General features: G+C 38.9%; 2 protein-coding genes across 2 annotated transcripts; both read left to right on the top strand.

Annotated features, from left to right (window-relative positions):
* Positions 1-341: 341 nt before the first annotated feature.
* Positions 342-3457, top strand: vgll1 (vestigial like family member 1). Its single transcript, XM_060926933.1, has 4 exons — positions 342-568; positions 1194-1385; positions 1501-1896; positions 2478-3457. Exons 2-4 carry the CDS (start codon positions 1196-1198, stop codon positions 2516-2518), a joined length of 627 nt encoding a protein of 208 aa, XP_060782916.1. The 5' UTR covers positions 342-568; positions 1194-1195; the 3' UTR covers positions 2519-3457.
* A 6893-nt stretch (positions 3458-10350) lies between these two features.
* On the top strand, positions 10351-13488 carry cd40lg (CD40 ligand). The gene is made up of 5 exons (XM_060926931.1): positions 10351-10697; positions 11772-11906; positions 12049-12070; positions 12170-12247; positions 12342-13488. Exons 1-5 carry the CDS (start codon positions 10509-10511, stop codon positions 12722-12724), a joined length of 807 nt encoding a protein of 268 aa, XP_060782914.1. The 5' UTR covers positions 10351-10508; the 3' UTR covers positions 12725-13488.
* The last annotated feature ends 2538 nt before the right edge of the window (positions 13489-16026 follow it).

The raw sequence follows: 16026 nt of genomic DNA, 5'->3' as shown, positions 1-16026 counted from the left end.
AGCCAAACTTAAATGGGGATTTTAAAATACAAGCAGAAATTCACTAGTAATCAAACCTAGCAACATTGCTGGGGTTTTTTTCTGAATGTGTTAAAAACCAATACAGCAAATCAAAGGCATTTAATGGCACAGCTCATGATAGATCTTTCCATAAGACAGAAAAATCCAAACACCATTATTGATTCCATCTTCGTGGTAGAAAAAAAAAATTCTGGAAAGAAAATGAAATAATGACAGCAAGGCCAGTTGTAGTCTTGCAGAAGTCACTGTGCTTTTCTAAGAAGCGTGCTTTCCCCTTCTGCGTCAGTGTGGTTTAACCAGTTCAGTCACATTCTGCTCATGCTGGGAGAACTGCAAAAAGAACACACCTGTGCCGGACATCATTAAATAAAGACGCTAACACTTAAGTAGAACCCCTTGTCTAATAGCTCAAGAAAAATACAATTTGTTCACCGAAGACAAGGATTCTTTTCCATACCAGTTATTTCCAGATGTCTAGATGATATCCAGCTGCAGACTTTGAGCAGGCTCAGTGTTTCAGTTTGGATATACAAGACATCTATTGCAGGTGAGTAAGAAAGCATTGTAAGAAATCCAGGAACTGCAATCATTACACATCTCAGAGCATAATATTATGAAAAATATCTTTTAGTAGTAAACAATTTGAAGTTTTAGCTGGGGCAAGTCCTAAAAGCAGATTTTATGCTGATTTTTCTTTCATCAAAAATGTATTCTGTGGAAAACAAATGAAAGGAACTTCTGTAGAGTATTTTTTTTTGAAGAAGAAGCTAAATTTCCAGTTGAAAATGTGGTCTATTTAAATATTCAGTGACTTAATAGTTTTGTAATATCATCCCATGTGTATTCATGCGATGGATAGGACAGTGTTTCATATTTGAGACATGCCATGCATTTTTTTTTCTCAAGTTGATTTTTCCACACTATAACAAGTTAATGTCTTATACACTTTTTTTTTTTGCTGAGATAGAAGTAAGAGATTCAAAGGATAAATGTCCAAATATCATACAATTATACCCAGAAGATCAATTTAGAGAAGTAGATGAAACATTTGCTGTTTTATCCAAAGGAGATTGAACACATAAAATGTATTTATTCACAATGTACATTTTTAACATCACATAATTTGGACAGATGAGTAAATTAGCACACACTGTTAATCTCTATAATCTCAGTGATGGAGCACCAACCAGGGAGTCCAGTGGCTGGGAAGGCAGAGGAGCAATCAGGAAGTCTACTCCTCACCTATTTCCAGGGAGATATTAATAGCATGGTAGATGCACATTTCTCACGTGCGTTAGAAAATGTCACCAAGCCAAAAGGAGACATCACTAAAAACAAGAAACCCTGCAAATCGGTCAAATCTGGTAACACATTCCTTTATCACTAAATATCTTAATACCTTATAAACATAGTCAAAAAACAGTGAATATATATACATACATTCATACAGTGAAATATTTCTATTTGGGTGTCTTGCAGAGCAGCCAAGTACAAGTAACTGGGACATGCAATCGCATCTGTGCTATGAACGCACAGATTCTTCAGGACAAATCGAGCTTGGCAGGCCTGAAAATCTGCCGACAAACCCCCGTCTGCCACTTAACGCTCCTGCGGAGAGCTCTAGTGTTTGGCTTAGTGATCCACGGCAGGGCACGAGTCTGGTGTTACCTCCCATGCTGTATCCCTCTCCTGCATCTGCCGAGGGTTTGTTGGTGGCAGATCATCAGTATAATTCCCTATTAAACCTGCTCCACAGTGACCGGCCAGACCTGGGCTCTGTCATGCTAGCCTCCTCCAAACAGGAGCTCATGCCAGGCTGGACCCGGCATCCAGGATTTGGCGATCAGATGACTCCAGATAACGGCCTTGACCCTGGTATTGGAATTTACACATAGGGTTTTGTACTACTTACTGTAAAATATACGCTTGGAATTCACTAGTTATAATATTTCTATCTTCAGTCGGCCCGATGTTTTACAGTACGTATAGTAAATGCCATTGTCCTTATGAACTAAATCTAGTCCTGTATGTTAAGATTTTATATAGGAACTCAGTTTTACATCCAGTTTTAGTCTGATAATATGTTGATCCGACTTCAATTCAGCTCTCTCATCTTAAATGTGCATATTTTCACATTATCAGTAATTTTCTAGTACAATTACCTGTACTTACATCCGTTGTGATTGAATAGCTGAGCTATAAAGCTATTTTATGACAATTCAATTTAATTGAATCCAGTTTTATTCAAATAGCATGTTTAAGAGTAGACATTGTCAACGAAGAAGCATTACAGAAATCCAGACTTAGATTGCTTATGAGCAAGCAATAATAATAACCACATAAACACAAAAACAATAATAAAACCACATAATAAAGATTTACTTGAACAGCAGGTATTGTAACGAGTATAGAAATGGCTGCTTTCATGTCCATAATTTGTCCTGTTTCTTTTATAGGTGTACCAGTGATGGAGAAGAAGGATTTGTATTGGTATTAGGGAAGCACTGTTGCAGTTTTCAGACTTCTTTACATATACGACAAAAACTGATTCTCAAGAACAAGGAAGTCTTATCTCTGTTCTACTTGTTTTAAGAGTTCAGTGCTTTGAAATGCTTCACCCAGAAGCCACTGCACCTGACTGCATGCAGACAAACCTGTTCAAAAACAAGCTGATCACGTTGTCCAGCACACTGAGTTTTAAAAGAACTTCCCTATATGGGGGTTGGTGGTTCCTCTGCTTGTAGACAGAGCATTTCAAAGTGACTTTCAGACAAGTTGGTGAAAACTGGTCATACCTAGATATTTATGTCATTAGCCTTTCAATTACTTGTTCTTGGGAAGCGTAATATCACAATATGGACACTGTTCATGTCAACGTATGTGTTAATAAACAAATGAACATGCCTAGAATGAAGGACACCAAAATTAATTTCTAAATAAATAATGACCACATGGGAAACTGAAGTCTGTTATGAAAACAAAAAACAATGAACCCCCCCCACACACACATTTTTATTCACATTATAGATCTGTGTTTATAGTTATCATCTATTAATTAAATACTGCAAATCATTTGGACATAGTGAGAATGAAAGAGATGAAAGAAAATTAAATGAGTTTCATTGTGCACACAGAAACCCAGAGATATTCATCTGATATACAGGATTCAATTCCCTTGTGAGAGCTGCCTGCACTTATTTTTACTTCTTTGTGAACCTATAGATGAAACTGACCTGTAAAATGTATACATATGAAACTGCTGTGCTGTATCATGTGTAGCTGTAATATACATGGTTTACAGATAAACGTGTATAGAGTATGCATGTATGGCTTCTGTTAACATTACAGGTAATGAATGTGTACAATGTTTTGTTGATATCTTTGTTTGTGATCCACTGTAAATAATGCAAATAAACACAACAATATGTAGTGAAAATTCATTATGTCTGATTATTATAACTATTCTTTAAATTCGTTTCTTAAGACACGTATTTTTTTACAAATACGTGTCTTAACAAACGAGGTAACATACAAAAAAATACGTGTCTTAAGAAACGAATTTAACGAATAAAAACACAACAGTATGTACCATGAATATCGACCACTGTTTCAGCCTGAGGGTGGGACGATGGTGTAGTGGTTAGCGCTGTCACCTCACAGAAAGAAGGTTCTGGGTTTGAGCCCAGTAGTCGACGAGGGCCTTTCTGTGTGGAGTTTGCATGTTCTTCCGTGTCTGCGTGGGTTTCCTCCAGTTTCCCCCACAGTCCAAAGACATGCAGGTTAGGCTAATTGGTGGCTCTAAATTGACCATAAGTGTGAGTGTGAATGGTTGTTTGTCTCTATGTGTCAGCCCTGCGATGAGCTGGTGATCAGGGTGTACCCTGCCTCTCGCCCATAGTCAGCTGGGACAGGCTCCAGCTTGCCTGCGACCCTGCACAGGATAAGCGGTTATGGATAATGGATGGATGTTTCAGCCTTCACCCTGTAAGATAAAATGATATATGCATGCAAAGTGGTAGAAAGTGCACAAAACACATTGGCAAAGTAAAAGAAGCAGTCAAGAAAATCACCCAACTAAAAGTACATAGAGTACCAGTCAAAAGTTTGGACACCCCACTCATTCATAGGTTTTTCTGTATTTTGACTAGTTTCTACATCGTAGAACAATACTGAAGACACCAAAACTATGAAATAACATCTGGAACATATATGGAATTATGTGATAAACAAAAAAGTGTTTAATAACCCCCCAAAATGTGTCATATTTTAGGTTCTTCAAAGTTTTTCTTTGAAGCATTTACCTTGATGACATTTTGAACATTATTGGCATTATCTTAATCAGCTTCATGAGGTAGTCACCTGGAATGCTGTTCAGGTAACAGGTGTGCCTTGTCAAAAGGTAATTACTGCAATTTATTGCCTTCTTAATGCGCTTGAGCTCAAACAGTAAACAGTAAATAATAAAGAAACAGTAAATAGTCCTATTCCACAACTGTACTAAACCATATTATGTCAAGAAATGTTCAGCTAAGTAAAGAGAAATGACATCCTTCATTACTTTAAGACATGAAGTGTCTTTTTAATAAATGCACAATAAGGCGATTTATGTCCCTGGGGTAAATACAAGGTTGCCCACATGTGAAATTCTTTTGTCTCCCATGACTGTTGGAAATACCAAAGAACTTTCAAAAGAAATAAGACAGATGATTGTTGGCCAGCACTAATAAGGTACTGTATATGTTAAATACACAAGCAATGAAAAACACCATTAACCAGAATTATAAATGGTTTCATGTGTCTGAAAGAGCTGAAAATCTGCTGGTAATTGGACTCATGAGTACAGTCCTCTAAAAAAGAGCTCAAAGATGACAGTTTTAGAAATGTGTGTACAGTGGATATAAAAAGCGTACATACCCCGTTAAAATGATGTTTTTCTGATGTAAACTATAAATTTGTTAGGGGGAAAACATAAAAAATAAAAAACGTACAATAAGCTGGTTGCACAAGTGTGCACACCCTTAAACTAATACTTTGCTTACTTTGTTGAAGCACCTTTTGATTTAATTACAGCATTCAGACTTTTTGGGTTCACACCTGCCATCAACTAAAATGACTCTGATTAACCCCAAATAAAGTTCAGACATTTACTCCGTTGCATCCTCCAGCAAAAGCCAGGGTTCACAGAGAGCTTACAAAGCATCAAAGGGAGCTCACTGTTGAAAGGTATCAGTCAGGAGAAGGGGACAAAAAAATTTCCATGGCATTAGATATACCATGGAGCACAGTGAAGACAGTCATCAAGAAGTGGAGAAAATAGAGACAACAGTGACATTACCGAGAACTGGATGTCTCTCCAAAATTGATGAAAGACAAAACGAAAACATGGTCAGGGAGGCTGCCGAGAGGCCTACAGCAACACTGAAGGAGCTGCAGGAATTTCTGGCAAGTACTGGTTGTGTACTACATGTGACAACAATCTCCCGTATTCTCCATATGTCTGAACTATGAGGTAGGGTCAAAGAAAAACATCCAGGCCCGGCTAAATTTTGCAAAAAAAAAAACCATCAACTCTCCCAAAAGCATGTGGGAAAATGTGTCATGGTCTGATGAAACCAAGGTTGAACTTTTTGGCCACAATTCCAAAAGGTATGTTTGGTGCAGGCGGCACGGTGGTGTAGTGGTTAGCGCTGTCGCCTCACAGCAAGAAGGTCCGGGTTCGAGCCCCGTGGCCGGCGAGGGCCTTTCTGTGCGGAGTTTGCATGTTCTCCCTGTGTCCGCGTGGGTTTCCTCCGGGTGCTCCGGTTTCCCCCACAGTCCAAAGACATGCAGGTTAGGTTAACTGGTGACTCTAAATTGACCGTAGGTGTGAATGTGAGTGTGAATGGTTGTCTGTGTCTATGTGTCAGCCCTGTGATGACCTGGCAACTTGTCCAGGGTGTACCCCGCCTTTCGCCCGTAGTCAGCTGGGATAGGCTCCAGCTTGCCTGCGACCCTGTAGAAGGATAAAGCGGCTAGAGATAATGAGATGAGATGTTTGGTGCAAAAACAACTCTGCGCATCACCAAAAGAACACCATACCCACGGTGAAGCATGGTGGTGGCAGCATCATGTTTTGGGGTTGTTTTTCTTCAGCTGGAACAGGGGCTTTAGTCAAGGTGGAGGGAATTATGAACAGTGTTAAATACCAGTCAATTCTGGCCCAAAAACCTTCAGGTGTCTGCTAGAAGGCTGAAGATGAAGAGGAATTTCATCTTTCAGCATAACAATGACCCCAAGCATACATCGAAATCAACAAAATAATGGCTCAGCCAGAGCCCAGACCTAAATCCAATTGAAAATCTGTGGGGTGACCTGAAGAGGGCTGTGCACACAAGAGATGCCCTCGCAATCTGACAGATTTGGAGTGCTTTTGCAAGAAAGAGTGGGCAAATATTGGCAAGTCTAGATGTGGCAGGCTGATAGACTTCTATCCAAAAACATTGAATGTTGTAATTAAATCAAAAGGTGTTTCAACAAAGTATTAGTTTAAGGGTGTGCACACTTATGCAACCAGCTTATTGTACATTTTTATTTTTTATGTTTTCCCCCCAAACAGATTTGTTTGTTTTTCAATTGAATTGTGCAGGTTATAGGTCACATTAAAGGTGGGGAAAGTTTTGAAATTATTTATCATGTTCTCATTTTTTTACATCAGAAAAACCTACCATTTTAACAGGGTGTGTACACTTTTTACATCCACTGTAGTTGATTCTTGGTTGTCAAGTTTGGAAATCAACTGTTAAACACCAGTTTCATAACAAGAAGCTGTTTGGAAGTATTGCAAAAGAAAAGCTCTTCCTGATAGAGTCTCACAAAACCACAAGCAGCAGCTGAACTTCACCAAGCATCGTTAGAGCTATAATTGGTATCATATTTTTTGGTCAGACGAAACAAGGAAAAGAATAACTGCTGACAGCTAGTGCAGCAATTGAGGTGAGTCACTGATACTTTTGTGGTTTAGGGGCTTGTGTGAAGATTGATAGCATCATGAATTCCACTGAAGGGAAAAATAAACAAAGGCTAGACACATTACAAATTTTGCACAAATGCATTTTGACTACCCTGTATTGTCACTCTGTGTCGCATAAAGCAGCGCTTTAAAATTCTTTTGTATACAGTACATATAGTAGTCTGCTTACCGATTTGCGAGTTCTCCATCTGGTGCTGTCCCTCTCACATCATGCTCCATACTACACACAGGCTATCATGGTCTGTATATAGTCCATTTCAAATGCATGCTTGTGTGTGGCATACGTTCCCAAACCGGGTTTATCCGTGAAACAATTCAATGACTGCCTATATTGTATCACAAAAAAGTTTGTGCGCTTTACAATAAACACATTCAGTATCAGTTTTCTGCTTGGCACACTTTCCACATCAGCACCAGAATCCTTTTTCCTGTCTTCCCAACTTTGTGATTGCAGAGTACTATTGATTTCATCATAAGAATCATCTGATGATTTGCTGCTGAAATGATTTATCAGGTGTGGATGGTACTTTTTCAAGGTCCATACTGACTTGAAGATAACTCTAAATCCAGGCTAATGAGTAAGGGTGGCACGTTGGTGTTGTGGTTAGCACTGTCACCTCACAGCAAGAAGGTTCTCGGTTCGAGCCCATTGGCTGACAAGGTCCTTTCTGTGTTCTCCCTGTGTCTGCGTGGGTTTCCTCCGGGTGCTCCGGTTTCCCCAACAGTCCAAAGACATGCAGGTTAGGTTAACATGGGACGGCCTTGAGCTGAGGTGCCCTTGAACGAGGCACCTAACCCCCAAATGCTCCCTGGGCAGCTGTTAGCATGGCTGCCCATTGCTCTGGGTATGTGTGTGTTCACTGCTTCAGATGAGATAATGCAGAGAGGAATTTCACAAGTGTACATGTGATGAATAAAGTTGTTCTTCTTGTTTACATCGGCTACACTTAACATTCCAGTACCTGGCTCATCTCATCTCATTATCTCTAGCCGCTTTATCCTTCTACAGGGTCGGAGGCAAGCTGGAGCCTATCCCAGCTGACTACGGGCGAAAGGCAGTGTACACCCTGGACAAGTCGCCAGGTCATCACAGGGCTGACACATAGACACCCATTCACACTCACACCTACGGTCAATTTAGAGTCACCACTTAACCTAACCTGCATGTCTTTGGACTGTGGGGGAAACCGGAGCACCCGGAGGAAACCCACGCGGACACGGGGAGAACATGCAAACTCCACACAGAAAGGCCCTCGCCGGCCCCGGGGCTCGAACCCAGGACCTTCTTGCTGTGAGGCGACAGCGCTAACCACTACACCACCATGCCGCCCCCAGTACCTGGCTATCAGTGAATTTACATCACATCTTGGACACCATATTGGTTGCCCATGTGTGATAAAACAACATGCTTTTGCACTTTAAGCTTAAGATAGCTAATCAGGTGGCTGTACTTTTGTGCATTATTATAATTAGGGCTTGTACTATCGATATTGATCATGTTTAAATGCTGTACCAGCACCCTTTAAATACCAAGGTATTTCAGCTCAAAACCTGGTTGCCTCTGCTAGAAGGTTCAGACTTACCCAAAAATAGAGCTTTTAACAAGATAATGAGCCTTACATACTTCCAGATCAACATATAAATGTTGAAAGAAAGCCAAAATCATGGCTTTGCAATAACCATCTCAGTCTCTCTGTTTGAAACCTAGAGAAAACCTGTGATCTGAAACTCACATTTACAAACATATGAATGGTCTGTTTCACAATCGGGGTATACTTTTGGGGTCCACAATGGTCCAAAAATCAAACCTCAGATTTTTGTGCTTCTCTGCTGCCAAAAATGACCTTTTAAGATGGAAATGAACTGCACAGAATTCTGGAGATACAGCTCATATACTTGTGGTGAGAAAAAAGCATTTAGTGTATTTCTGAAACTGACCCATCCATCCATTATCTGTAACCGCTTATCCTGTGCAGGGTCGCGGGCGAAAGAACTTATAAGAGACATTAGTGCTGTAGGTAGAGCTGGTTTGTCCCTGGAAAATAAAGTACAAGAAACTCCAGCATATATACTGCATGCTGGACCTAGTTGCAGGAGTTAGTTGGTGTTATTCAAAAAGACAACCATGATTGTGAAACAGCCCGAACATAAATGAGCTAAAATATTCTGCATGGAGATGTGGACCAAGAAGAAACAAAGGATGAACGCATTCATAAATGCAGCTGTAGAAACACAATGGTTTTCTTAGGGTTGGAAATCAAGTGAGGATTTTGATGAATGCATTTTGTGTCAAAGTAACACACGGGTCCATTAATGATTCAGCGATTGTTGTGTATGTTCCAAGAGATGATTTTTAAAGCAGCAACATGGGCCTTTAAAAAACAAAAAAAACCTCCTTTTAGATTGTATATTCAGAGTACCATCAGAGAAGTTTGTGTGATCTGGTTTACATGGTGCGCAGACAAAAACCTCACAAGATTACACCCTTAATGAAAAAAAAGAGACAACAGCTCACAATCATTTTAATTATATACATTATATACAGGGCGGCACGGTGGTGTAGTGGTTAGCGCTGTCGCCTCGCAGCAAGAAGGTCCTGGGTTCGAACCCCGGGTCCGGCGAGGGCCTTTCTGTGTGGAGTTTGCATGTTCTCCCCGTGTCCGCGTGGGTTTCCTCCGGGTGCTCCGGTTTCCCCCACAGTCCAAAGACATGCAGGTTAGGTTAACTGGTGACTCTAAATTGACCGTAGGTGTGAATGTGAGTGTGAATGGTTGTCTGTGTCTATGTGTCAGCCCTGTGATGACCTGGCGACTTGTCCAGGGTGTACCCCGCCTTTCGCCCGTAGTCAGCTGGGATAGGCTCCAGCTTGCCTGCGACCCTGTAGAAGGATAAAGCGGCTAGAGATAATGAGATGAGATGAGATGAGACATTATATACATTGGGTAGCTGTGTCTCACAGGCTTTCAGCCATGTCATTATAATACTTTAATATACTGTATATGTATATGAAAATGTATCAATATACAAAGAAATATTTTTATTATTTTTTATTTTGTCTATTGTAGTCTAGTTTGTCCAGTCTCCAGGGTAAATATACAATATACCATCCAGTATATTTTAGCTGTTTAGGTTGACTCAAAAGTGTCATTGTAATTAAAATAAGAGTTAAGGGATACATGAAGTTGTGAAAATATTTCAAAGAAAAATCTGTCATTATAAAATATTAGAAAAACAAAACAAAGAAGAAAAAAAACCTTCCATAAACCAAAATTTGATTGACAAAAAAAAAAAAAAAAAAAACTGCTTTGTGTCTAAAAATACACACACACACTCAGACACAAATGCTGCTTGCCTATCTGAGAAGTTCAGAGTTTTCAGGAAGTTGCATTCAAATGAAGAGTTGTGCTGGTGGAGGACATTCTTCAGACCTGTATGGGTGGATCTGGTGTTCACGTCGCGGATCCTGCTGCCTGCAAATATGTCCACCATGATCAACACCTTTCACAGCAGCTTCAATCCTCCACCGGTACCTCCACGGCCAGGCCCCAGAGGAGGACCAGCGCTGCCATCAAACACACCATTAGTCAAGTTCTTGTCCGTGCTGCTGCTTCTGCTAATGATACAGACGTTTGGAGGGTTTCTCTACTTGTTCCATAGAATCAACCTGGTAGGCATTTATACGCTTTATTATTATTATTATTATTATAGACTTGTATCACAAGGAAAATGTCTGCTAATCTGAAATTAAATGTAAGGTCAAGCTATCTTTTTAGGTCATTTCAGCATAATGTTAAGAGTCTTAGGAATTATTGATAATATGAATTTGATATTTCCAGTGTGCTTTCCAATTGAAATATTTAATTTGCCCTGATGTTTGCCTCCATGGAGGTGGATATTCATATATATATTCATATACACACACACACACACACACATACACACACCTTGATTATCCATTTTAGATTCAATTTTGATTCACATGATGTACATTTCTTAGTATGGTGTATTCATCATACACTGTTAAAGAACACATTTTAAATGAAACTTGTCATAGTAAAAGAAATTGGTTCATGGTTTCTTGGCTCATGTGGTTTGATGAGCAAACAAGTGTGCTCAACATCAAAGGAACAAAATCCTTCGATATGATCTGATCATTAAAACATTCTCTCAAACTATAGACACCTTGCATTTCTAGGAAAAAACAAAACAAAAAAACCCAACAACAACAAGGCGCTTTGTTTGCTGTTTAAGTGATGGAAATGATAACTTACCTGAATACTAGAATATGAATTCTGAGAATACGCAGTATAATAAGCCCCATATTCTGACTTGGCTATGAATGAGATGAATCTATATTATTTGAAATTAAATTACATTTCTTTTTTAAAGTAGATAGAACTAGAAGGTTTTACTGTAAGTGCAGAAAGGGTAGATTTATCACAAATGATGCCATTTCTAGTCTAGTTAGTTAGTTCAGCCATTTTGTACAATTTTACTCAGCCATTTTTGTGTTCACTGATGGAAAAGTTTGAAAAATCAACAACTGCTTCCACATTTAACTCTCCCCCCTGAACAAAACAGAAAAGCCTCAATTCAAAATGACTGACCTGATTTCCAAATAGTCTGCATGGTAAATGTTTTTATTTACAACAATAGGTTGTGAGCAATGTGGTTTTTCTTTCTGAGTGAATACTGAATGCAACAGCGTGTTCACAAGAGGCTTTTCCTGTGTTAATGGCAGCTGCAGGACAGACGCAATGATAACGAGATAAGCACACTAAAACAACTCCAACAGTGTGCTGAAAACAACCTCGAGGCTGACGACATACAGTACTGTAGCAAGCTCGTCGAAAACTATAAGACCGTCATAAAAAAGGTATGCAAGATCCTTCATATGGACCTTCAGTCAGAACACTGCAAAGATTGTTGAACCTTGATAGTATTTTGCGTCCCAGTAATAATGGGGCTTATGTAGTTCTCAATAAAACCAATAACCTCTGTTTTAATCCCTTTTGTAGATCTCGCAAGCTGAAGGAAGAGGTTGGTACAGTTTATATCTTGCTTCAGAATGCAGAAAGATGTGAACTTCTCGTCGTGAGATGAGTCTGATTTCACCATTGTTTTGTTCCCTACTTATAGTGGCGTTGTTGACTGAAACTGGATCCTCCACCATACCTCAAGCAAAGATGGTGTTAAGTTCAAAGTCACAAAAGCAAGGTAAAGATCCTCATTCACTTTAAATCATCTCCTTGTGATGTACATAAATAGCCTTTTTAAAAAAACATCTATCCTGTTATGGTTTTCTCCTCAGCGATGGACAACTCCAATACCCTGCTGTGGGATCGTAGCCACTCTAAACTGGATAAGGTCAGCCTCAGCACATCAGGAGTCCTGACCATTCACTATCCTGGATATTATTTGATCCAATCTCAAGTCTCCTTTTCCAAAGCAGATGAAAAAGCAACACTCAAGCAAGCCATATGGACTCAAATGACAAAATCTGAAAAAGCGACTGAACTGACCGAGTCCTATTGCAACTTGCCTCGGATAAATCCAGTACCTGTTATGTGCACTGCCTCACAGACAGGGGTGTTCAGGCTTGAGGAAGGTCAGAAACTGTTTGTTAATGTAACTGACTGGCACTTGGTGCACTTAGACTCTACCACTTTTGGATTGTTCAGGCTACAGGACTGAGTGCAGACTAACTAAGAACTCGGAGGATTCATCAGCACAAAACAGAGTGGATATGATCTAGAACCGAATCCGTTTTACAGGGTATACATGGAGAACCATGCGAAATTTGACTATTTGAAACTATTTGAAAAAGGAAGCTGGAACATTCAGAGAAGAAGCAGCAGCTCTTCCTTTAACTTACACCACAATGCAAGCTCAGAGGAAAATCTGGCATGTCATTAACTGCTGGATTTACAGGGAAAATGGAGAATGTGTGACATGCAATAGCCCTTTTCCTTTTCCATATAAAACAACAAAAACAATTATAAACATGAGAAAGTGGTGTAAATGTAACTTTTCTTTATTATTCTCAAGCTATACTACCAAAATAATTTATTAACATTTGCTTTTATCTACCATCATACTGTCATACTTATATTTATGAAGGGAAAATCCAGCTCGAATAGACGACTCTTACTTAAAACACCTTCTGTGTCATTTTAGATCATGATGATTTTGTTGTTCTAGAATAGAAAGTGACACTACATTTCACAGAAGTCTGGTTATTCCCAAAACATCTGATAAATTGTTATATGATCTTGTTTTATGGCAAAAACAAACATATTTCTACAACCAGCTGTATGTCACAGGAAAAACAACAACAAAAAACAACTTAACGATAACTATACCACAGATGGCAAGTAGGATTTTTTTTTTAATGGAAGTTCCTTCTATCAAAATATGTATTTATATTTTTGTATTAAAATACAACTTTCTAAATCAAATGCATAACTTTCTTTGTATTATGACTTTCAGGCTTTTTTTTTTTTTAATTTTAAATCACTGGTAATGTGCGAGAAATAGAAGAAAGAATTTTACTTGATACCATTCTTACTAGTGATGGATCAAGAATCATGTCTACGTACAGTATATAAGGCCAAAATTTCAAAACATTACACATGACCTTTTTATGTAATCACAGCTTCACCACAGAGCATGAGCACTGGTTTGACCTTATCATTTAAACACGAGTGCTCCACTGACACTAGTTTCACTTAAAAAAAAATCCATTCTAATATGGAGTAGCTGACAGAATAGATTTGAGAAATACATATTTTTAGAACTCTAATATCACTGGCTGTTAAACACCCACCAAACACTTCCAATTATGCATGTTTCCTATCTGTACATGAGCACAATACCACAAAGAAGCAATTAATGTGGTGTATTTTACTATACTTCATTCTCCACCATGGAAAGAGTGAGTGACAGAATGTATACCCAGCTCTGGGACACATTTCTCTACTGTTACAGGAAGCGTTCAATCAGTCGCACTCATTCCATTCTCTCACATGCTCTCTGTTCATTTTACCTTTTCCTTTCAGTCAAAACCTGCATGAACAGAGCTACTTACGTGAACTTTACTAATTGAGTGACATGAACTTTCCTGTTCGTTTCCAAGGATGGTTTGGTTTTTTTTAAACACTCCATGCTCTTAAACATTTACAGAAGGACTGGAAATATTATTTATCATGTTTTTATTAAAACAATTCCTTTAAAAATAAAAGCAAAGGGAAAAAAAAGAACAGAAGCACAAACAAAGTGGATATGTACTGTAACAAAGATATTTGCATAGAAATCCACATGGTCTGCAGACTTGGGCACTTAAAAAGAAAAATGATTGACTAGATGAACATCTGAGGAAGAAAAAAAAATCCTGCAAGTGCTACAGATAACAAGAAGTTTTATCTGATCCCTGCCACAATCGTAACATTAGTGACAGCGTACAATATGAAGTTGAACAAATATCATATCATGGGGTAATATACATCAGTCCTTCAAATTATGAAGCAGCACATCAGTTATGGATAATATGCACATGGGCAATAATAAATCGCAACAGCTGGACTGGTATTTAAATTGTACATAGGACGCCGTAAAAGTGACTTCTGGTGGAACGAAACGTTGTGTATTAATGTGAATAATATCGATGTGGAAATTTTAAATAATACTTACAGCCATGTAAAACACACACACATATAGACAAATTACTGAAGAGTATTAATAACGCTCTTAAAAAAAATTCTAATCACAGCACTGTAGAAACAGGATCATGTAGGTTGGAGGAGTAAATCCTATTGACCAGTTGGAGAACACACCTCAGTGCAAATCCTCAATGCATAACAGTTAACAGTAAACCAGTCTACAGTCTTATTGCATTGAATACCATTTTTTTTTGCGCAAAAACAAACAATTTCCTGTTTTATGGCTTTTTTTAACATTCAAATGCATATCACTGATTATGCTTAAATATACACTTATTTATAATAATATTGCCCACAGTGTTACACAGTTTTACATCAAACACTTTCATTTCACTATGCCAAGTAATGGCATTAGACGAATGACAAATTAAAGGGGAAAAAAAGGCAGCTGTAATGCAACGAATGGTGGTTTGCTGACACTGTGTCTCATTAGACAGGGGCAGCCATAGCCTAAAGGTTAAAGAAGCAGCCTTGGGTCCAAAGAGTCACACTGGTTTGAATCCCTGGACCAGCAGGAAAAAATGTGACGGGAGTGAATGTCCAGCACTTCTCTCTGTATTCATAGCTGAAGTGCCCTTGAGCAAGGCACCTAACTCCCAACTACTACCTGAGTGCTGGAGCATACAGTAGCTGCCCACTCGATGCTTCAGATGGGTTAAAATGCAGAGGAGGAATTTTGCTGTGACCAAAACAAAGTTGTCTTATTCTCTTATTCGAGAGAAAGGTCATCGCAAATGAATTCATTCTGGCTGATCACATTAATCCAATGATGAAACATTTCTATCCTTGCTGCTAGAATGTCAGTGCACCCAACCACAACGCACAAAGGCTCACTGAATGGTTTGAAGAGGATCGAAATGATATAAAAATCACATTATGTGGCTTTCCAGATCTCAATCCAGCTGTATGTGATCTTGGAGTGACAGGTTACGCGGTACTCTCGACGACTGTCATCAAAACACCATTTGAGGGAAAATACAGGGTGTTTCAAAAAATGTGATATAATTTCACAATCTTTCACAAACTTTGCCAGTTCTTGTTCAATTGACTTCAAATTTTAACAGCATGTGTGGAAATGGGTCAAAATCTGATGTTTAATGTTTTTCGGTATAGAAATGCCATTCGCTGGAAAAGAAAAAGCGTTTTGTGCGTGTTAGAGTACGCTCGAACACAGTCGAACAAGACTGTGCAGCGTGCGTTTACAGAGGTGGACAGTACCGAAGTACATTTACTTGAGTACTGTACTTAAGTACACTTTGAGTATCTGTAATTTACTTG

Source organism: Neoarius graeffei, chromosome 8 (assembly GCF_027579695.1).
Source record: "Neoarius graeffei isolate fNeoGra1 chromosome 8, fNeoGra1.pri, whole genome shotgun sequence".
Taxonomy (NCBI): domain Eukaryota; kingdom Metazoa; phylum Chordata; class Actinopteri; order Siluriformes; family Ariidae; genus Neoarius; species Neoarius graeffei.
Note: the sequence above shows the minus strand (reverse complement) of the source record. Positions and strands in the feature narration are given on the sequence as shown.